The 22,756-nt window shown below is 34.8% G+C and overlaps 1 protein-coding gene across 8 annotated transcripts in view; it reads left to right on the plus strand.

The window, feature by feature from the left end:
• Positions 1-22,756, plus strand: part of PHF20L1 (PHD finger protein 20 like 1) — a 75,158-nt gene that overhangs the window by 16,016 nt on the left and 36,386 nt on the right. For 3 of the 8 annotated variants that reach the window (XM_059395191.1, XM_059395189.1, XM_059395192.1), the window contains exons 3-10: positions 3,383-3,554; positions 3,693-3,777; positions 7,018-7,106; positions 7,329-7,418; positions 11,869-12,082; positions 12,657-12,785; positions 18,045-18,127; positions 21,633-21,885. In XM_059395191.1, coding sequence (XP_059251174.1) covers positions 3,383-3,554; positions 3,693-3,777; positions 7,018-7,106; positions 7,329-7,418; positions 11,869-12,082; positions 12,657-12,785; positions 18,045-18,127; positions 21,633-21,885 — 1,115 coding nt within the window. The remainder of the gene's footprint in view (positions 1-3,382; positions 3,555-3,692; positions 3,778-7,017; positions 7,107-7,328; positions 7,419-11,868; positions 12,083-12,656; positions 12,786-18,044; positions 18,128-21,632; positions 21,886-22,756) is intronic. The other 5 variants (XM_059395193.1, XM_059395194.1, XM_059395195.1 and 2 more) reach the window with 5 other exon arrangements.

Below are 22,756 nucleotides of genomic sequence, written 5' to 3' on the forward strand. Positions count from 1 at the left end.
TCAGTGAATTCGTCAGTTTTCTCTGAGCTATTATTAATAGCATCTTATATAAAATTTTTGTATATACTTACCAGTGCACCATATATGATATAATTACTTTGATATAGGCATTATCCCATTTCTCCTGTAGGCTTTTGTGCCAGTTGTTTTTGGCTGTGGATACCCTACCATGTGTATTCTTGGATTGTGTTATCTATACCTTGGATGGTTACCAGGATCCAAGGAGATAAGGTATATAAAGAGCAGTTGACACTGAGTAAGGAAAGAACATAGAGCTAAACTAACATACATGTAAATGTTCTGAATTTGTTCTCTCCTTATCTGACTTTAAGCTAAACTCCTTGAAGGTAGGTAGGAATTATGTTTCCTCTTCTACAGCAACAGTACCTAGCAAGTGTCTTAGTCTTATTAGATGCCCAAATTTATGTGGAATGAATGAATAGAAACTTAGTCATCCTTGATAATGGTAATATTTATGGCACTTTTATTTAAGATTCAAAATTTGATTAGTAAATGTTGTAAGAATAGAGATAATCTTGGGTATTTGTGTTACTCAATTCTTGGTCTTCATCTGAAGTTTACCTGTCATTCTCTAGATATTTATGTAAAGAGTACATAATATGCTATAAATTATCCTGAAGCAGTTCCCCAAAATACAATTTTTAGTCTGGTTGTTACATCAGGCATCCTGACAGTGAAAGGAATTTGAAATATTTTAGGAAAACTCTAAGTCACTTAAAAGTGCAACCCAGATTTAAATTATTTGAACTTACTTGGATTCTAACTCTTTGCCAAATCCAGTCAAGTTATGGAAATAAAGTTGTGTTTAACTCTGTTACTGTGGACCATTCTTATTTGGAGAAATGTTTTAAATATTTGGAATTGTTTACATTTAGAATTGAAGGAACCTAGAGATTAAACCCCTAACGTTTGTTCAAAAATAAAAAGATGTGATAATAAACAGGTGGAAATAGAAATTTGTCCATTTTTGTAATTGATAGAAAATCTTCTTACAATGATGAAGTGGCCAGTGAATACTGGAAAATACACTAAAGGGCATTCTTACCTCTAGGCTTCCCTCAGTGCTAGTGGCAGTTTTTATGTTTTAAGAATGGGAGGAGTGAAAACATACAATGAGAGCAACATTGTAGAAGTCAGTCATGAAAGCATTGATTCTCAGTGGGTGAGGCTGGTGTGTTCCCCTGGGGGAGTATGTTAATTCCCTGTGTTTTCTTGTGTTGTGTATGCTTTTCTTTAACAAAATGTTTCTTCATCCATACCCATTCCCCCAAAAAAAGACTGAGAAGACTAAGCTCTAACTTAAGTTTATAACATTGACAGCCTTCTTAGTTCTGAAGATCTGTACAGATAGTCTTTAACATCACTTCTTGTTCATCCCAAGTAATAACATCACTTCTTGTTCATCCCGAGTAATTTGCGAGTGGCTGGTGTGTGTCTTGTCATTGGACTAGATGTTGGGGGATACAAGGATACACATATCTCTTATTCCTTGAAGCTAACAGGTCAGGAGGTATCTTCTAAAATCTTGTCCCTTACAGCTCTGCACAAATGCACAAATGTCCCTTACATTTCTTACCAGAAATGTTAAAAGTTTTGCGATAAAAGGATCAGCTATTTCTTTTACTTCGGTAATAGTAAATGTTTTATCTCCAAGTTGATAGGACCAAGAAACCTTTAAAGAAAACAATGTAGCTTGTTCTCTAGTATTTTCCCAAGCTATTTAACCACCAGGTCAGGGGTATTAACATTGCAAGGGCTGTAAATGCTGTGCTGCACATAGTTTAGGAACCTGCACTGAAATCGATATTGGCCAGGTGGGTGCAGTGAGAGCAGCTGGGGCCAAGAGCTGGGAGGGCTTTACGCATGAGATTACGCACTCCAAGCCTGGAATGAGTAGCAGAAATGGAATAGTGGGGGAGGCAGTTTAGGGCTAGGCAGAAAGAACAGTGTACAAATGCACAAATGTTTGACAGAGCTTGGTGTTTTTGAGGAAGTCCCAAGCAGTTGAGTATCATTAAACCAAAGTGGGGAAAGAAGCTACACCAAAGGACTCGGGGCCTTTGAAATGTTTAAGAAGCCTTGAATAGCATGAGCGATGTTTAAAGCCTGTAGTAATCGGTTCCCAAATTTCAAAAATAAAAAGATGTGATAATAAACATGTGGAAATAGAAATTTGTCCATTTTTGTAATTGATAGAAAATCTTCTTACGGTGATGATGTGGCCAGTGAATACTGGAAAATACACTAAAGGGCATTCTTACCTCTAGGCTTCCCTCAGTGCTAGTGGCAGTTTTTATGTTTTAAGAACGGGAGTTAAAATTTCAGAGTTATGTAAGATCTGTCATACTTTATGGTGAAAACCAGTTCTCCATAGGGGGAAGAAAAATTCCTGATTTATCAAAAACTCGCAAAAATATGAAATTATTATGGCTGAATCATCTACCATGTGCTGCTATTAAATTCTTAAGGTTATTTAATGATACTTTTGAAAAATTTTTGAGTCATCTGTGAACATTTAATATGGTACATTAGGAACGATGAGGCAGTTTTCCATGTTGAAAGTTTCAAGTTAACTAATTTCTATTTTAGAATTTATTGTAGGAGAATCATCACACTTAAAGACAGAACAATGTGATGTTTTTTTATATTTTAGAATTTAAAGTTTAACTGAGCTTTCCCTGCTATCATTGATCTGCATTATTAAATATCAGAAAGTACACAGAAATAGAAAAAAACAAAGTGGTTTTGTGTCATTAAAGAGACAAATGTGCATGTTGGTATTTTTTGCTGACAAATTCATTTTACATACTTATAATTCTACTAAACACAGTGCTGCTACTTGTTTACATTTTCCCATGTAAATTTTTTGTAAATACCACATTTAAAGACTATATAACGTATCATTCAGAGGATATACCAATGTTTGTGTAGCTGTAGATAGTCTTCAGTTTTTCTAAGTATATTTTTAGATGGTTTCTATTTTCTTTGTTATTATAAATATTTTGTATATATAGTTCCAGAATTGTAATGGTTGAGTCAAAAAGTGGGAATATGTTTAAGGCTCCTGAAGCGTATTTTTGAATTACTTACCAAAACAGTGCAAGTGATTTTTATTTCCACTGGGAGTGTATTGAAATATTTATTTCACTAGGTATTGAGACCAATCATGTAAAAAAAAAAAAAAATAACAAAGCAAACTTTGTTGGTTCAGTAGTTTAAAAATCTGGACCCATATTGTTCTGTTTATGGTTTTTATGGTGAGCAATATTTCAGTTAAATTATCCTTTTTTTTTTTTAAATACTTTGTGTAAACAAACGTTAGAATTTTTTTTTTAATATAAAGCTGCTTTTTATTTTGGAGGTATCCATCACGAATTGAAAAAATCGACTATGAGGAGGGCAAGATGTTGGTCCATTTTGAGCGTTGGAGTCACCGTTATGATGAATGGATTTACTGGGATAGCAATAGGTTGCGACCGCTGGAGAGACCTGCATTAAGAAAAGAAGGGCTAAAAGATGAGGAAGATTTCTTTGTAAGTAGAACTTTTCCATTTGGCAGCCATATAATGATACATTTCAAAAGGAATTCTGTTAAATATTACAAAAGCTTAATTTTATAAAGGAAACGCTTATTATTACATGGTATTGATCTCAAAAGTTGTTTAAAATAGGATTTTAAAGCTGGAGAAGAAGTTCTGGCTCGCTGGACAGACTGTCGCTATTACCCTGCCAAGATTGAAGCAATTAACAAAGAAGGTATGTATTTGAGGTGGTCTGAGATTTACAGTGGGATTAATAGTTAAATTTAACTGGATTTCTAATTTTAATTAATGTGTGTAATTGTTACATATGGTGGTTACTTCTCTTTGTTTCAAACTTTACTTTCCTACTAATATTCTTTTTTTGGGAGTATTTTATTTGTAGTATATAGGATAACATGACACCTGATCTACTGCCAAAATAAATTTTATATTAAGAGCAATAGTTAGGAGTGGTGGATAGTTGGTTAAAACTGTGCAGCATTCAGTTCACAGGTTTAAATTGTATGCATTTTATTTCTTATTCTCATCTTCTTTATTTCTGTTTCTGTTTGTTGGCCAACAAACAGAGCCTCAACCAGAATGTGAGGGAAGATTAAAGATCAAAGGAAATTCAAATCAGGTTACCTTGGAAGTAAAATGCGGTAGAGTGTTTTCTGAGGAAGGAGTGTGAAAATTTATCAGTTTGAGGATTTCCTTTATTGGATCTTTTCCCTGCTCGTTTTCTTTATTTCTACAAATAAAATTGGGACTGTTAAGTTTCCTAATAGCCTTTGTGGTATCTAATGCTGATATTGAGCAAAAATTACTGAACTGATCAGAAATGTTGACAATAACACAGAAATCAGGTGTGTTAGTATGGCCGAAGGCGAATACTTATGTTGGGACAGATATGTATTGAAGAAAACAACAAAACAAAACAAAAAACAACTTCTAGACTGATTAATTTGGAAAGACTTGAGAATTAGTATTTAAATTAGTATTAAGAATATACTTAAATATTTTATTTTTAAATTTCATATTTAAAATTTCACTTTAAAAAGCTATAAAATAGTTTACAAGTATATTTTTCAAGTCAGTAACACATTAGTTTTCTATAATGATTATTTTTTAAACATGACCACTCATTCATTCTTTTCACTGAAGAAACACATTGAGTGGCAGCTTCTTTGCAACAGGAGCATTTAATCTAAGTAAGGTGATGCTTCCTTTAAACCTGAAAGACAGACGAGTCAGCTAGATAAAGAAGGAATGAATGGCTTTTTCAGACAGGAGAAAGGTATATTGCAGGAGAGCAGAAGAGAGGCTTGTCACTTTTTAGGAATTGCAAGACTTTGATGTGACTGGAGTGAAAGAGCCCTTTAAAGGGAAGAGAATATCAGAAGAGGTGGAGAAGAGAAGCAAAGATCTGTGTATGCAATGTCTTGTTGCAGAATTTGAATTTTATTTGGAGATGATGGGCAAGAACTGTGGAAGGTATTTGAGCTGAGGAGATTTAAAGTAACAAACTTGAGAAAAAGTGGGAGGTAAGAGGAGATAAAAGGGGAAAACATTTAAAGAGAGAAAGAATGTTAGGTGTGGCAAAGTAAATCGTTGTTTAGCTTGAAATTATGACATAACTTTACAAAGGCCTATTCCAATGTATTGTTTTAAGGAATTGAAATAACAAATATGGCTATGATTTTACTACCTACCACTAGTCACCTTACTTCCAGAAGAGTTGAGAGGCATCTCCATTGTTAGGTTTGCGGGTCACTTGCTTCCATGCTTAGAGCTCTTTGGGAGTGTAGCATATTACAAGTCCGTGTGCACATACACTTGCAGTGCCCTCAGAAGCAAAGCCCCCATATTTTATCCTATCCCATTTGTCCATGGGCATAGAAAATAAAATTAAAATTGCACTGGTGGAAGAATGAAGACACTTACTGCAGTCTCTGCCATTTCAGGAGGAGTTTAAGTAAGCCCTTAGTGAAATATTGACAGGTGTAATTTCTTTTTAAAAAGTCTCCATTGTAGGTATTTGTCTTGTGATTTCTGTATGTTCCACATGGTGGATGAACCTGCTTACCGTGCCCAGGCCGCCAAAGAAAAACCAGGCAAAGGATGCCTTCAAGAGGCCTTCTGTTCACTGTAGGAACTAAACAAAATGAACACAAATAGACATTAAGGTGTTTGAAATATGTCTTAGAGAAATTGAAGAGGAGGGACAGATCTGTAAACTGGAAGGCACAGGAAGTGTTCATATTATGGGTGGGATTTGAAGAGCTGTTCCTTGAAGAATAGGTTGGAGAGAGGAAAGGAGAAAGGCATCACAAGAGCAGAAGCAGTGTGATCAGCAGTGGGGAGGGATGCATGTCCGGTTGGCATAGTGTGGCGCCTGCTCTCCTCTGGAAGGCCGTTACTGAAGAAGGAAGAGGACAGGTGCAGGAATGAGGGTAGTATCATGTATGGTGTATGTATGTATGGTTCGGTATTCTCAAAATTTTATCAGTGTTTTTATATCCTTGCTACTCTGTGGGTCAGTTTTTTCCCATAACTTGGGTCTAGATCTTTATATCTGTAATACTGTGAATTATGCTAATTATAGAAAAGATGAAATCCTATGATGTTCAAATTGCAAAATTAAGGAAAATCTTTATACATCTATATCTGGCTTTGGTGCCAACTTCTAAGCCAATCATACTTACCACACTTATTGTTTATACTCCTTTTGTAAAGGTCTAGTATCTGTTAAAGTGGCTCTCAGCCCTCATTTGTACAGAAATGATAGAAAATTATTGAAATTTCTTAAGTATAAAATCTGTGTAATTTATATGTTTTGTGATAGTACTGACTTTTGTTGACTTGAAAACATGGTCTCTGTAACCAAAAGTGAATATACTTTGTGATTGTCGTGAGAACACAGTCTCAAGCCCTAAAAGCAGAATGAGTGAGTGGGAGAGGCATGGGCATGGGGATGTAGCTATGGCTGTGCTGCTGTTTAGTGGACTGCTGTGGACAGAGCCTTCAGCCTCCCTGGAATTCAGTGTTCTGACCTGCAGAGCAACAGTGTCATCTAGATGGCCTGTATTTTCTAACTTCAAAGCTTGTGGATCTGATTCGTACTTGCTAGTTCGTTAATAGAACACGTTATTCGCGAACAGAATAATCTTTCCTTGAGTAAATGACTTTTTTTTTGTCTATCGGTTCTTTCTCTCTAAAAAGAAACTTTCAAAGAGAGCAAAGGATAATTCCTATAGATAGATAATTCCTTGGGATTTCTTTGTAAATAATGATTTTATTAGGGGAAAGGGAAAATAAACTTTAACCAACTTGGTGGAGTTCTTAATGGGTGTGTGTTTGCAGTTACTGCAGTTAGAGTGTATATGCTTCTGTCAGGGCATTACTTGTTAGATTTCAAGTGTTGCTGTAAAATTCAGTTGTATTTTCTAATGATTATGACTTGCTCCTGTTTCAGGAACATTCACAGTTCAGTTTTATGATGGAGTAATTCGTTGTTTAAAAAGAATGCACATTAAGGCCATGCCCGAGGATGCTAAGGGGCAGGTAAGGGTGCTCAGCATTCCTAGCTACCCAAAGGGATGTCTTCTTGAATGGTGACAATCAAAAAAAGTTTTTATATATATATTTTAAAGCGAACTAATTGTAGGATTATGTGCTGATAGCCCCAAATAGCAGCAAGAAAAAGAAGCTTAGAATGTAAAATAAATTTATACACTTGATTTTTGCTTCTTTGGCTTTAGACCTGCTAAAGTTATAGGTCACTAGTTTCTGTTCCAGGTGAAATCCCAGCATCCACTAAGCTGGTGTTGTCCTATCGACCCAGCTGGATCGTGTAACCAGTCTATGGGAAGTGAGGTAAGTGCCTTTTTAATTTCATTTTGTTTTTCCTGGTATATAGTATCATTTAGAAAGTTAATTTTTAATATAAAATTTTATATTGAGTTTCTTACCTTCTTCTTTCCTTTTATAAATCATAGTCATTAATCTTCTTTTAAAAGGCGCTTACCTGACACTCTAGGCTGTTTCAGGTAGGGCTTTCTGAGTCATGGGACGTAAGCAGTCTATTACATGCTTTGTCACTGCTCAAAGCAAGAAAGAACGGTAAGCATTTAAAGGAGAATCTGGGATGAAGTTAAAACCATGATTCCATTGGTTGAATATGTTTCCTGAAAAACTGGAAAGAAAAGGTGCCAGTAGAAATTTAAAAGATTTTCTTTTATGTTCTGCTGTTATTTGGGATTTTCAGCACCTGGACCTACAATTAATTTTTAAAAATTGAAAGTAATCTATGAAAATGTCTAATATGGATATATGCTACATATTTGTTCCATACTGTGCAGGGAAAAGTATCATTCTGAAATGTGTTGAAGTCATCTGGTCAGCTCCAGCCAAATGTATATCACCGCATTTAAAAAAAATGATTCCCGATAAATTCCGAGAAGTATGATTGTTTTAAATCACCTGGTTTTCAAAAATTTAGTTTTGCAGTGTTCAGCTAGCAGAATTTTCTTCCCCAGTTAATATGGAAATGCAATTTAAAATGGAATTGCTTTTGATCAGGAAATTGCTTTGTGTCTTCCTACCTGTATGTATAAATAAAATGTTCCTTTGAGCATTCCGTGGTGTGATTTCTTGGTTACTGCATAGAGAGATTGATTAAAACATTGGGAATTTAGTTTAATATACATCTTTAATTAAATTCTCTCTCTCTCTCTTTTTTTTTTTTTTTTTTTTTTTGCTTTAAAGCTTTTATTTTATTCTGGTTATTCAAATGTTGGTGAGATGACATTAAGCCTAAAACTTCATTTTTTTCCAAAGTGGGATACCAAGCAATTTTTGGTAAAATTACAAGTCATAAAAATTTATGGGATGTATTGGGTGTTTACTTTTAGTAAGTAGGTACATCTGAAATACAAAGTACTGAAAGAAAATAGGGGTAACACTGCATTTTTTTTTTTTTTTTTAAAGAGAGAGAGAGAGAGCTTGAGAGTGTGCACAGGCCAGGTTGGTGGGTGCGGAGGGCTGGGGGGGGTTAGTGGTAGCGGACACAGGGCTCGATTTCACAGCCCTGAGATTACTACCTGGGCTGAAATCAGGAGTCAGAAGCTTAACCGACTCAACCACTCAGGCACCCTGAGTAACACTATTATTTCTTTTAATTTATGTTTTTCTTCATAATTTTTAATACTGGCACACTAAAATATTGGTAGAATTGTTTTTTATAAAATGGCCTCATTTTATAAGTGTCTTTTTTTTCCCAAAAAAGTTTTTGACTTGTTTTCATGAAGGAAATATACTAAGTCAGGTGTTGTGTGGGCAGTGCTGAGAGAATCCAACTTTGCATGTATCTTAGAAATTTTCAGTACTTTGAGAATTCCTTTGTAAAGATAACACAGTAAATTTCTTTTACTAAATTAGCAAAGGATAAATTGATGCAGTATGGAGATATATTCTTCTCTAAACTTTCTGTAGCTTTTTCTGTCCTACTTTTTCTTTTTGCAAGTGTGCTGATGTAATACTAATATTAAAGATTTGCTCTTAAGGTCCTCTACTATTTATAAAAATTTTTTGCGTACATTATTTAATTGGGTTCTCATAGCAAATCCTTTGACACAGCTATGACTGATACTTCTATTTCACAGTTGAGGAATTCAGAACTTAGAGAATTGAGTGACTGACTTAAAATTTCATATAACCGTAATGCAGAGTGATTCTGAACTTACAGCTCTGTTGTCTACAGGGAGCTTTGAAGCAGATCATTAGTTCTAATTCATGGAATGATCACACCAGTTATTTTTAATAGTGGATCTTACCTGTTTAAAAATAGAAGGGCAGTATAATGGGAGAATTCTTTAATGACACAACTGCAGTGATTCCATGATTAAAAAGTCATATGACCAGGAACTTTAAAAAAATTATCTGATTGTACTTTTAAGAGCTACAATATGAATCTCTCCCAGTTTTCTGTTCAGAAAAAAAGGTGGGGGAAAAAAGAGAGAAAAGAGGTGGGGATGGAATTTACCCCTGGCATTTGTCAGCATTTCTCTAACAACTTAAAAATTTCCTCACAATGTGGAACAGAGAATTAAGCACTCTCTTCATAAGACCATACAGGTATGATCTCTCTGAATTTGGCACTTTGCTAGTCCGGCTCTATTTTTGTTTCTCTTTCTGCTTTGTTGCTTATTGTCCATTTCATCGGCGAGGTGCTTTTTTCCTCTAATACTTAGTGTCAGTCTCAAGGCTCAATTTAGCTGTAGCCCTTTGACTTACTCAGACTGTTCTTGCCCCTTGTGCCTGTTCTCATACACTCTGGTTGCCGTGGCTTTGTCTAATGGGTCCTCTTCCTGGCGGTGCCCCTTGACTCCTTTCCTTCTGCCCTTGACCCTGAAGATTCCTGCTGCAGTGCTCACCTCATCTGTTATGTTTCCTGAAGCCTTCTAGTAGCCTTTCTCTTAAGTCAAGATTAATCTTTTGTTTTCTTCCGTGGTATTTTGTGTATTATTCCTCCACTGCCTCTTCTGTCACACTGTCTTATAGTTAATTTTATTTGCCTTTCAGTTCCTTATAGGTAACAACAAAAAACATGACTCTAAGTATACCTGGGATTGGACAGTACTGGTTTATCTGGTTTGTTTTATTTTGTTTTACAAATTAGAGACATAAACCTGTATTTCACAACTGTGTTTTTTTTTTTTTTTCTTTAAGATTTTTATTTATTTGAGAGTGAGTGAGAGAGAGATCATGAACAATGGGGAAGAGGTAGAGGGAGAAGCAAACTCCCTGTTGAGCAGGAGCCAGAAGCTGGGTTCCAGCCAGATCCTGCGTTCCAGGATATGGGGCTGGATCCCACCGAAGGCAGACACTTAACCGACTGAGCCACCAAGACACCCCATGTCTTAATTCACTTTCTAATAAGATATGTACTGGGGACACACTTTAAATACTGAAAAAGCTATATGCTGGTCATCTTCCAGGCAGGAGTAAAGGTGTTCCTTCTAGGCAGGAGCAGGGCCAATGCATTTTTGGGGTCTTTCAGGCAGCATCTCTTAGGAATTGTCTCACGCATGCTTAGCATGCTTCTTGGCACATGTAGCAAGGTATTCAATAGAAAGTTGGGTGAATGTTTTAGGTGCAGTCGCATGATAGTTTTAGTTCATTTTAATCATGGGGACATAACGAAACAGACTTTGTTGGTTTATTTTTAATGGCTTATTGTCTTCATATATTTTCAAGACTGAGCAGCCATCAACCTGTATCACCTAATGATTGACTTTTGCTAATGACACCTATGAAGTAAATGCACTTGATGTTGTGAAGTAGTGTTTAGTTATATGGACTAAGAATTGAATGTATTACCCATTTTTGTTGAATTTGAGTTAGTCTCTTTGAAGCTTAGTGTTCTCAGTGGAAGATTAACTGTAGAGATAGTATAAATACTTGTTTTAAAAAAATCTTTTTGATTGTGAAAATTAAAATGTTAGCACCACTTTTTAAGTATCTTTTCATTTTTTTACAACAAGCATTTTTAGTTAAAATAGTAATAGTAAAAATTATTTAGCAACAAACTGAGACTATAAACACAGGAAGAGTAAAGCATTCACATCTCAGAAGAAGGGCGATCCACACAAATACTAGGAAGTCGAAGAGAGAGGGAAATTCGTCTGGAGCCTGACTGCATGTATTTCCCCTTGGTCAAATCAAATGGCTCTTTTTCTTTCACTATAGTTCTAAGCTGTTGTGATAAATTGGTGTTCAAATTTTCAAAGCTTTAAGAATTAATAAAATCATACCTTGAATTCTGTGAAGTTGACCATACTGTGAGTGCTATATTCTTCCTAATAAGGAAGAGTAATTTGCTCAATGGAAATACATTTCATTTAATCTTTACAGAATTGCAACGAAAGCATTTTTCTCTTACTTCTTTTACGCTTTGTTGTATTCAGAAAAGAAATGCAATTTGCCACTTGAATCTAAAGTGCTAAGAGCACCATGCAGTGTTCCATATTTATTAAAGGGTTGCCTCTATTATTAGGTTTTATTTCTGTGAAAATATATCAAAGGAATATTTGTTACTGAATATTTTCTAAGTTTATGTAAGGTTATACAATCCCAGTAACCCATTAGATCATTAAATTTGATAATCACTGTGTTGATTTATCGTATAAATTAATTAATTCAATTTTTATATTTGTGTGCATGTGAGGGTAGCTTTGGAAATGTGAGACATGTTTTTATTCATTAGTGTAATTAAATTTTGATTAATTTTTTAATACTTCACATGTTTTGTGTTTTTCCTTTGGAGGATTGGATAGCTCTAGTCAAAGCAGCTGCCGCAGCTGCAGCCAAGAATAAAACAGGGAGCAAGCCTCGCACCAGTGCCAACAGCAATAAAGAGAAAGAGAAAGAGGAGAGGAAATGGTTTAAAGTACCTTCAAAGAAGGAAGAGACTTCAACTTCTATATCTTCTGCAGAAGTTGAGAAGAAGGAAGATCTACCCACATCTAGCGAAACTTTTGGTACAAAATATGTTCTTACGTTCATTCTTTGTGGCAGGGTAAACTCGCTAGAGAGTAAGCCAGATCCTTTGGTTACCTGCAGTTGGAGGGTATGGTGGAATGATTGGGCTCTTCCCTTGCATGAGGGAAGAAGTTAACTTCTGTAGCAGGTTGCAGAGCTGAAAATTACTGTCTAATATGGGTACTGGTTAATGGGTGATCTTAGTATTCTTCAATAGAAATGAGTTCCGATTTTGACTTCTAAGTTCTTATTAGTAGGCTTTGGGGTTTTTGTTTGTTTTGTGATTTTTTTTTCCCCTTTAACTTTTTAAGTGCTTCTGCATGTATTTTAGTATGTAATATGGAAAAAGCAGTGAGTCACTTTCTTCCTGCTTTTCTTTACTAAAGAATAACTACTTAATGGTTCTTTATTTCTAATATCAGTCTGGAGAAATTTGTGTTTTTTAAAGTTCTGTGTTAAGCACAGGTAAAAATTAAGTGCAAAGCATTTTTACTATTTTGTTATCTAAAAAAAAAATTTTGTGTTTTAACTTTGGATTCTAGATAAACTCTCATATATGTATTCTATTAAAAGTAGGACTTCATGTAGAGAACGTTCCAAAGATGGTCTTTCCACAGCCAGAGAGCACATTATCAAACAAGAGGAAAAATAATCAAGGCAACTCATTTCAGGCAAAGAGAGCTCGACTTAACAAGATTACTGGTAAACTACAATGATTTTTTTGGGGTGGGGGGGGAAGGATTGGAGGGTTTGATTTTAGAGTAGTCTGTTTTTAATAAAGTAAAATGTATCTCGTGGTTTAGTGTAACAAGCAGGTTAACAAGAAAGACAGTTACTTTATGGTTCTTCAAGGTCAGCATCCTCCAACACTGTCAGCTTTTTCTTTTGTGAAATGTGAAAACTATCACATTCTTTCTACCTACCTCACAGGGATGTTGTGAGGATTGATAGGATCAAATGTGATAAAATTCCAGAGTTTTAAAATCACCTGGTAGGAGTAGTTTCTATAAACATTGAATTATCTGCTTTTGTCAGTCTGTGGTGACATCATCTCTGTGGTTGCACATATTATTATATAAACATTTCTTACTCTTGCCCTGTCTCGTTAAGGATGGTAGCAAATAAGGAGCGCCTGGCTGGCTCAGCCCATGGAGCACGCAGCTCTTGATCTAGGGGTGCTGTGTTCAAGCCCCATGTTCGGTGTGTTTGGTGTAGAGGTTTCCTTGAAAAAATAAAATCCTTTAAAAAAAAAAAAAGATGGTAGCAATGCGGTTGGAAAGGTGAATACTTAATTAAATGTAGTTCCTGAAATGTGTTAATTCCAAAGTAAAAGTACTTTTCTAAGTTTCTCAAATTTATCTTCAGGTTGGTCCTTAGAAGCTCGTCTTATTTTTCTGTGTTTTGTTATAATTTAGGAAGTAGGGTGCTAGGATGGTGAAAACTCTGGAAGTCTAGCCTGGGTAGTGTTCACAGGAGAAGAGATTAAAGTATCTGAAGCAGGGCCATGTCACTTCCAAGACCTGTTCAGCCTAATGATTCTCCTCTTTCAAAAAATTGTGAGCATACTTAATTTTTCACGGTATATGCTAAAAGGGAAATTAAAATACTTCCAAGTATTTAGTCATATGTTTTTATTTTAAGGACAAAGTGGTTTTTAGTGCTTAATAAAGCTGTATAAACCTTTGTTGGCATTCTTTTAAATAATATGAAGAAGCTTTGGTGTCATTGTCAGATCAAAGAATAAACGGAATTTAGACATGTTGACCATTTTCTGAAGAATAGAACCCATTGAAAAATGACTGCAGCTGAGGGTTCTTTAGAACCACTGTTGTCTCATGGTAGTGTTCATCTTAAGTGATTAGAATTGGTTTCAACAGGTGAGGATATGTAGTCTTTCTATTTGTTAATACTGTTTTTGTGCCTTTTTCTGATAAAGGATACTTTTGACCCCAAGTCAGGAAATATTTCAAATGAATTCACCCATTCCACCTTTTCCTTAGAAACTGTTAGCTTTGTAGAAAGTCAAAATGTTATCCAGGTGGTTGTTATGATGGCAGTTTTAAGACTTCGTTTGGCCCTAGCAGAATGGAAACTAGGGTTGCATACTGTGGCAGAAGAGGAAGAGCACTTCCAGCTCCTATGAGACCAAGACCGAAAGAGCACTACCGGAGGGGTCAAGACCGAGGGAGATGGACGTGACACTGACGCGGTGTGACTGCCAGCTTACCAGCCTCAAGGGTTGTCCTGCAGTCTGGAAATCTGCTTTTAGTTTCAGGCAGTCTGTTCCCACAAGTGCTTTACTGAGAAGTTCAAGCCCAACATTTAAAGAAATAAAAGAAGAAAACAGCCCAGTGCACAACAATGCATTATTTACATAAGACCTTGAAAAGACAATAGTGGGTAAAACCATTTTGCCTCAAGGAAGCTCTAATGCTGGTTGCTTGGTAACATCCTGCACCTTGTATGGAGGGACTGTGCCCCTCACTTCAGCCCTTGGGAGTCTCAAAAGAACAAGTGATAGTTTGGGAGCAGTAGAAAAATGTGAGATGTTTATGGATGTGAAGAAGCCATTGTGTTTTTTCCCTTCATTTACTCAGAATATTGAATATGTGATAATCCTTTTAATAGTTCATATTTCTGCATTTATTCCTGTGTTCACCTTGCAACTATATCATGCAAAAAGATGAATAGATCTTGCGAGATTATCTTCACTGGTTGAAGCTCAAGCTTGTTTCTGTGCAGTACATTTCATTTGTTACCATAAAAAGAGATGAGAACTACTATAAGATAGTGATTTTGTTACGGAATTATGGTATATTTTAAATTTATCAAGCTTGCTTATGGTGTCTTTTTGCCCCTTTACTACTGAGAGGAATACGGCTGTGATCGTGGCAGCATCTCAGCCTGCTCTGATGTCTCCCCCCGCCCCCACCAACTCCATTTTATTTGTTTTTGAAGTCATTCTAGCTGGAAATAAGTGGACCAGCCACTGGATAAATGTAATTGATATATTCACCCTCCTGTTTCCTGTAGAGATTCTAAACCTGAATTCTCTTCAGGCAATGATATAAGATGGCTTTTTTGAAGTTTCTGAATAAGTACATTCTGAAATGATAGTTGCACAGTGTATATATGTTCTTCCAGAGACTGACTTTTCTTTATGTAATGTACACTATTGATAATTACATACTTCACACATTACTGAGTTAGAATTGACAATTTTACAGAGAGATTTAAGAGTCCATACTTCGGGACAAAGTTGCAAGCAAACTTCAAGCGAATTTGAGTAGATTTTAAAATACAGTTTGTTAAGGGAACAGAAGAAGTAACATCAGCATTTGGTCATGGTGTATTTCTGCTAGTTCTAGGAGTTGCTGAATTTTAGCCAGCTTAGATAAGTGTGTGCAGCTTATGGGATTTTTAAAATAATTAAAAAAAAAAAAACAACTCAGAGGTCTGAATGGGCCAGTACATGTTACTGATGATAATTTTAAGAATATTTGATTCTTATTCGCAGCAAGAACTTTGTGTTTTGGAATCCCTGGTTGAAAAGTGGAGCACAAATTTAACTAGTTTTTCTTTCCTCCCTTTTGCCATTCCAGGGTACTCTGGCCTCTATTCTATTCATTCCTGTTAGCAGAGAGTGACCGCTATGTATTTTGTAGCAGAAGTACAGTATTGAGAAACTGTGACTTTGTGGTGACTCATGAATATTTGATAATGTACTTTAACCTGATATTTACCTAATAATCTTGAAATGATTATGCATTCTGTTATGATAATTACAGATGCATTCTTCTGGAGGCAGACCTATCAGTGATATATTGGTAATAAGTATTTACAGATAACTAAAATTAATTTGTAGCCTTTTCCTTTCACTTAACTCTCTCTTCTCATTTTCTAAGGATATTGCATTTCTTCCCAGCATCTTCACAGGCCAAGAAAACAGATTTTGGACAGTCTCTTAAGGCAGCAGGAATCAGAGACTTGCCAAAGACTTTTATTCTTTTTCCCTTTTGTTGTTTGTATTTGGTACCTCTTCTGTAAGATAGCATGGATATAAAGTATGAAAAGCGTTTATCAATTGTATTGGATGCATATGAATTCTCAGGATGTCACGTATTGTATTTTCTAATCTAATTTTGAGTACTTTTTTTTTATTAAATGCCCTGTTACCTTTTATAAGAACATTACAAAGCTTTATTTTTCATTCATAAACCATTAAGTGGGAATTGCTTTTAATTAATTGGGTCTGTAATATCCTAATTCAAATTCATGAGTATGTCTGAATTTTTTTATTTTAAAGCTTGTGGTCCCTTATTTTAAATTTCATAATTGAGATCTCTTCTGTGCACTGATGGGATTTGAAAAGTATTTCTAGAACCTATGTGAAAGGAAGCAAAAGTAAGATATATTTGATAGACTGAATAGCAAAATATTTGTCTTAGTTGAGTAAACCTTAGAAGTGGAACCTGTACTCAGTTTTCTTTAAAAGAACTTAATCCCTAATACTTTCCTTTTTATTTCAGTAGTATTGATTCTCAAAAATACTAGCTCGAAAAGAAAAACCTAGTGAGCATGGTTTTATATGTTAAGGAAGTACACCATGCTATATCTCTTTCAGTCACCTAAAAATATGTTCAGAAGGGATACCAATATGATTGGGATTGAATTTATGATTTATAAGTTTTTGTGAAATTATTTCTGTATTGGGGTTTTCCCCCATTTAAATCTATACTTAATATTGTGTGAGCAAACTATATAGATTGTTACATCAACTGGACCAAATGTATCAAAATCATTGTTTTACACCCCACCTTTTCTATCTTAAATTACAATTCTGGGTCCTGGATATTCAACTTCCCAATAAAGGAAGGGTGTTTTAACACTCATTTAACACTTGGCTCTAATACTGCTTTAAGGGTATGATTTTAATATTTGAATTCATACTTAGATTACTTAACATCTATCATACTGTTACCTGAAAAAGTCAAGAGATGTGGCCACATGGATAGCCTGATGTTACTAATACGGCGTCTGTGGGCACTTTTTCTATTAGGTCTGCTCTACACTCCTTCAGTGTAGTATGGCTGATACACTTGCTGTAGTAAGTTTACTGTTATGCCATCAGTTAAATTAACTTCCTTTGAAGCAGAGTTTTTGTGTAACCAACTTCAAAATGACAAAAGTGATTTCTGGTCACTTTTTATGTGCCAGTGGTCATCAGCAAAGACATATTCGTTATCCAAATAAATGTCTTTTTTAATTTATAAATTAAGGCAGAGTTTTAATGTCTTGCAAAGTTATTTTATATACTCTAGATGAAATATTTTGTTTTCTAAAATTGAGAGTGATACACGTTGGAGAAAACTGGAATTCCTAGGATGAGGCTATAATATTAAGCTCAAATGTAGGAAGGGTCTGTACTTTGGTCCTGTCAGTGTTTTTGGCACTTTTGTAAGAAGATAAGGTACAGTGAGGTACAGGGATAAACCCATAAAGCTTAGATCAAGGGAACCAAGTAGAGTTAAAAATAAAGCATTGTTCTTTTTTTTTTGTTGTTGTTAGCTAATAATGAAAACAACAAAACCTTACATTCTAGATGTTTGGAAAGATTTCTCAGATCTTAATATTAACTATTTCAGTTGTATAGACAAAGCCCATATTATGAATATTAATCTAAGCAATCTTGGGTTTCTAGACATTAAGTTGTAGAATTAATTTTTAGGCTAAATGTGTGTGTGTGTCTATGTGTGTTTTAAGGACATCATTAGGGGTAATATTTTTACAGGAAACCAATTGCATAAGCATCTCAGGTGCTGATTTAGTCCCTTAAGGGTGTTTGTATTTTTGACAAGTAAAATTTGAGAATGGGGGATTTCAGCTGCTAAAGTTTGGGGGAAGTTGGAGTAAAAGTCATTAATTTTTCTAATAAGCAATTTCTGTACAATTTTTCTCAAGGTTTGTTGGCATCCAAAGCTGTTGGGGTGGATGGTGCTGACAGAAAGGAAGACTGCACTGAAACAGCTCCAATGCTGGAGCAGGTATGAAACGGTAGCATTTGATTGTTTTCAAGGTTCCCAACTGGAATGGTCACGGAGCTATAGTATCCACGTAATTGAAATTGCCCTTGTGATCAGATGTGGGAATAGGAAGCTAATTAATGGATGATATATTTTTAACTTTGCCTTCTCCCAGGTATACAGATAAAACTACAGACTTTGTTAGTGTTTGTTTTCAGTAGACTGGCATTAAAGCCTCTCTCTCCAACATTTGAAGGCCCAGAGACAGGCATCCCAGGGTATAAGCTTCCAGCTGGACCACCTTTAACTAGCTTACAAAAGACCCTTACACAAATACTTTTCATTTGTGAGTTAAAACAGGGTTTTTGACATCTAATAAAGCTTCTTTTGTAAGAAGTTTCTTTTATATTGTAACAGTTGGTGTTGTTAGACTGACTATGTGTTTTATGAATTGATCAATGAGCCATACATTTTTGCTAGGATGTATATTTTAATAACTACAAAAAAAAGAATTTTAAAAAACTATGAAGGGTCTGTCTTTAAACCACCTAATAGAGGAATTTAAAAGCGAAGGTTGCAGTTGCTAGATTTTGCCTTGGCTACCTTCAGATTCCCATAGTACCTGTACATAATGAACTGTGCATGCTTTTACATTCTCTAAGGGCTTAACTTCTTGGGCACTGTAAGACTATAAGAACACAGTAATAGCCATAACTGGATTTCCTTGGTTCTCCTGTTTTAAAAATCTGAGCCTTAATGTAGTTTTAATATATCCTTTTGTATTAATTTAATTTTCTTTATTAGTAGCCTAATAAAGAAGACTTTAAAATGAGTATCTTTTGCTCCTCTCTATATGCGTTTTACAAAATAGTCCAAATTTAATTGATATTGTATTGAGTTTTTCAGGGTTATTTTAGGCCTGATTTGATAACAGTGCATTGTTTTGGTGCCTCCATTTAATGTTGTATTAAACCAATGGCTTTTAAATTGATAAATATGTCAGCGAATCATACCTTCTGATTTTCTGTGATTATTAAGCGGTTAAGTCTCTGCCGTTACTGTCAGTATATCAACCAAATTTTAAGTGATTTTTTTTTACTCTGTATTACTATATTCAACGTCCCAGATATAACAATATTTTGTATTTTCACCACTGTTTATGGTATTCTCAGAATGCAATAAATCAGGGACTTGGGTAATAAAATGTTTCTGGAAAATTCATTACAATGTCAATCTTTCATTATGCACAATCCTGATGCGGTGAATGTGATTGTGAAAATTACTTATTACATGTGGAAGTTAGCATAAAGGGCAGTGCCCATTTCAGAGAGAATTACAGACAGTAAAAAAGAGAAAGAAAAATTGAGTAACTCGGCTGTTTCTCTTTGCATAAGTAAGACATTTTTGAGAGTCCTTGCCAGTTTTGTAACAAAGAGACCAATAATCATTACTGAAAAGTTTGTAAATTATTTGAGTTTTTTAAGGAACATAAGTGCTGTTCCCCTATTTTTTGTCATTCAGATTGATGATATTGTGAAAATGTTCTGTAACCAAACTCTTAATTTTTATGCTGTTTGCCCTGCTTCAAAGTTAAAAAGCCGAGTTATAAAACTCTTAATTATAAGTATTGGTATCTAGACTTAAAGGAGAGGTATTGATTGTCACTAACCTCTGTTGTCTTAATGAGTAAAAATAATGTCACTCATGACATCGATTGATAACAGGCCTATAGCCAGAGCTTACTGTGCTAATGGATTTCCTTTATTTACATTTAAAAAAAATTCAAACTGTGGTTTTGAACCCCAATTCTCAGATATTAATTATAGATTATTTAATTGTATTAGGGAATTGTCATGTTATATTTACTTTTGGATAAACCTGCATTAGATGCATAATTCAGCAAGTTTTAAAAAATGTTAATTTGTCCTTGTTTAGAAGTTAAGCACCTTATCAAGATACTAATTTAAGTTTTAAAATCTTGTTTTATAACTTTGTAACTCGAGAGTACTGGATGCTGTAGTGATGTCTCTCACATATGTGAAGATGAACAATAAAATTGTTTATTTACAAGTAATGGCTCTAATTACTTTTCTGGCAACACCTTGTATGATAAGTCCAGGAATCCTTTCCATATATGGAGTACTTTTTCAAATGATTATTCTGCACTTATACACATGTGTAAATGAGTAAATTCAAGAATAGAAATGACAACTGAATGAATGGGACACTTGACACCATCCCTTTGATGTGGTATGTCTGACATGCCATCGGTAGGACATCCAAAGGTGCCCTGCTTAATACCAACTGTACCCCGAAATTTGAGTGCCTTGTATTTTAGTGGGAGCAGAAGGCTGTTTGGTCCCCAGACAGTGATCTTTCATATTCGAGAGAACTGCAGGCTGCTGACCTCATGGTCATCCCTCACAAAAGATCAGGAAGTAAAAAGGTTCCTGGGGACAAGCATGTTCATAGTGGCAATTTGATTCTATTTTATAGAGGCCTGTTTCAGTATGGATTTTTTAAAAAGTGTATCTCCTATTTTGCTCTCAAATAAGTGTGTCAGAAAGAGATACAACATAGGCATTCCCAATCCATAGATGATAAATCCATCTAATGTGGCTATTCTCTATTGTCTTTGGACACATTCACATCTATTTCTACATAGGTAGGAAATTTTACTGCCAAATGAATAAAGAAATCCTTTATGAAAGAACTGACAAAGTTCTAATTTTTTTTTAAAAGTATCAGTTGGCAGGAGGAAGGTAAAAATTCTCATCTAAGAATGCGACGTATTTTGTTTTTAAATCCAATGTTTTTAACTTACACTTGGTTTTACTCCTTGGTTTTTTTTTTTGTTGTTGTTCTTGTTGTTGTTGTTGCTTGTTTTGTATTGTTTTTTAGTCTTTTAACTCTGTATTGCTGGTGGCTTTGATTTCATGATGCACTATGCTTATGAAACTCTAGCTTTCAGCACTAAAATGAGTTAAAGATAATGTTTCGTTAATTTGGTCATTGTTTTCCTGTTGAGATCTTTCTTTAAAGGGAAACTGTCTACTTACACCTCTGCATTCAACTTAATAAAGGAGATTGTTTTATTAGAAAACATCTGAAAGTCAGAAGCTTTTAAATGTATTCTTCTACTGACCTGGAAAATGAAAGTGCTGTTTACTTACTTGTTATTAAGGTAGTTGGTAATTATGCTGTCAAGTGAGATATGTTTCAGTTTAATACTGTGAAAATCTTCGCCCATCAAGATAACATTTTATATTCTGAGAATATTATGAATAATATGTTTTTAAAAAGTCAAACTTAGACTAAAAGTTGACAGCATCCCTTTAAAGATAGCCTATTCAACTTTTAGTTAATAATTTGTGGGGTTCTTTTTGGTTTTTCATTTGTAATAGAAATGTTATATGTTGCTTAACAATGTTTTTGGATACTAAAGTTGCTTAACAATCAAAATAGAATACAAGAACAAAAATGAAGAAACCAAAATAAAAATATCAATTTTTTATTATTTATTCAGGCGATTTCACCTAAACCTCAAAGTCAGAAAAAAAATGAAGCTGACATTAGCAGTTCTGCCAACACTCAGAAACCTGCACTGTTATCCTCAACTTTGTCTTCAGGGAAGGCTCGCAGCAAGAAATGCAAACATGAATCTGGAGATTCTTCTGGGTGTATAAAACCCCCTAAATCACCACTTTCCCCAGAATTAATACAAGTCGAGGATTTGACGCTTGTATCTCAGCTTTCTTCTTCAGTGATAAATAAAACTAGTGAGCACAGATTTTTAAAAAATAGTTACTTATCCTATAAGATACATTAAAAACAGTTTGATTGTAGTTATATTGTATTTTTATGAAGTTGCTTTTTACAAATTCCATCTTAAGTGGATATGATAGGGAAGGCTTAAAACTATTTCAGGGGCAAAAGCATATACATTTCTGACTGATTTATTGTACAGAGACTGTACTGATTGAGAAACCTTACCATTTAATAACGCAAATTTTTACTGTAGTTTGACTATCCTCAAGAATAATCCAAGCACAGTGAGAGGCCTGATTCATTACAAAAAACCAAACCAAAACAAAACAAAAAGTTAAAGACTCACACGGGATGTTTTTTATCAATTCCTGAGACTGCTGTTACGGATGGACCCGGTTACCATCCTCATTTGTCTCGGTCTCCCTGCAGTGCATTTTATCCATTCTTGTTCTGGGGTTTGGAGTACAAATTTCAGTTTATTTTTACTAATGAAGAGGAATGCTTCCTTGGTCTTATTTTTAAAGATTTTACTGTTTCAATACCACTAATCTTGAGGTGATTCACTTGTTAGTCTTTTTAAAAATAGCCTCCATCATGGGTCTGGATATAGAAGAGGAGATGACCCTGCATTTCTCTTGTTTAGTATTCTAAATTAGAGACATAAGGAAAACTGTTACGTGGGAAGACCCTAGATACAAGAGATACTTCTGTTGGCGATTGATATATCACTTGATCTTAGCCAAAAGGCCGAGAAGCGATTGGCAAATGATACATCAAGTGAATTAGTATCCTGATTAGTAAATGAATAAGACACATTTTCTTATGAACTCTTCCATATCCTGTCTTCCACTGTGAAAAATGTTGGCATTGAGAAGACTTTGA

This window comes from Mustela nigripes, chromosome 3, assembly GCF_022355385.1.
Source record: "Mustela nigripes isolate SB6536 chromosome 3, MUSNIG.SB6536, whole genome shotgun sequence".
NCBI lineage: Eukaryota > Metazoa > Chordata > Mammalia > Carnivora > Mustelidae > Mustela > Mustela nigripes.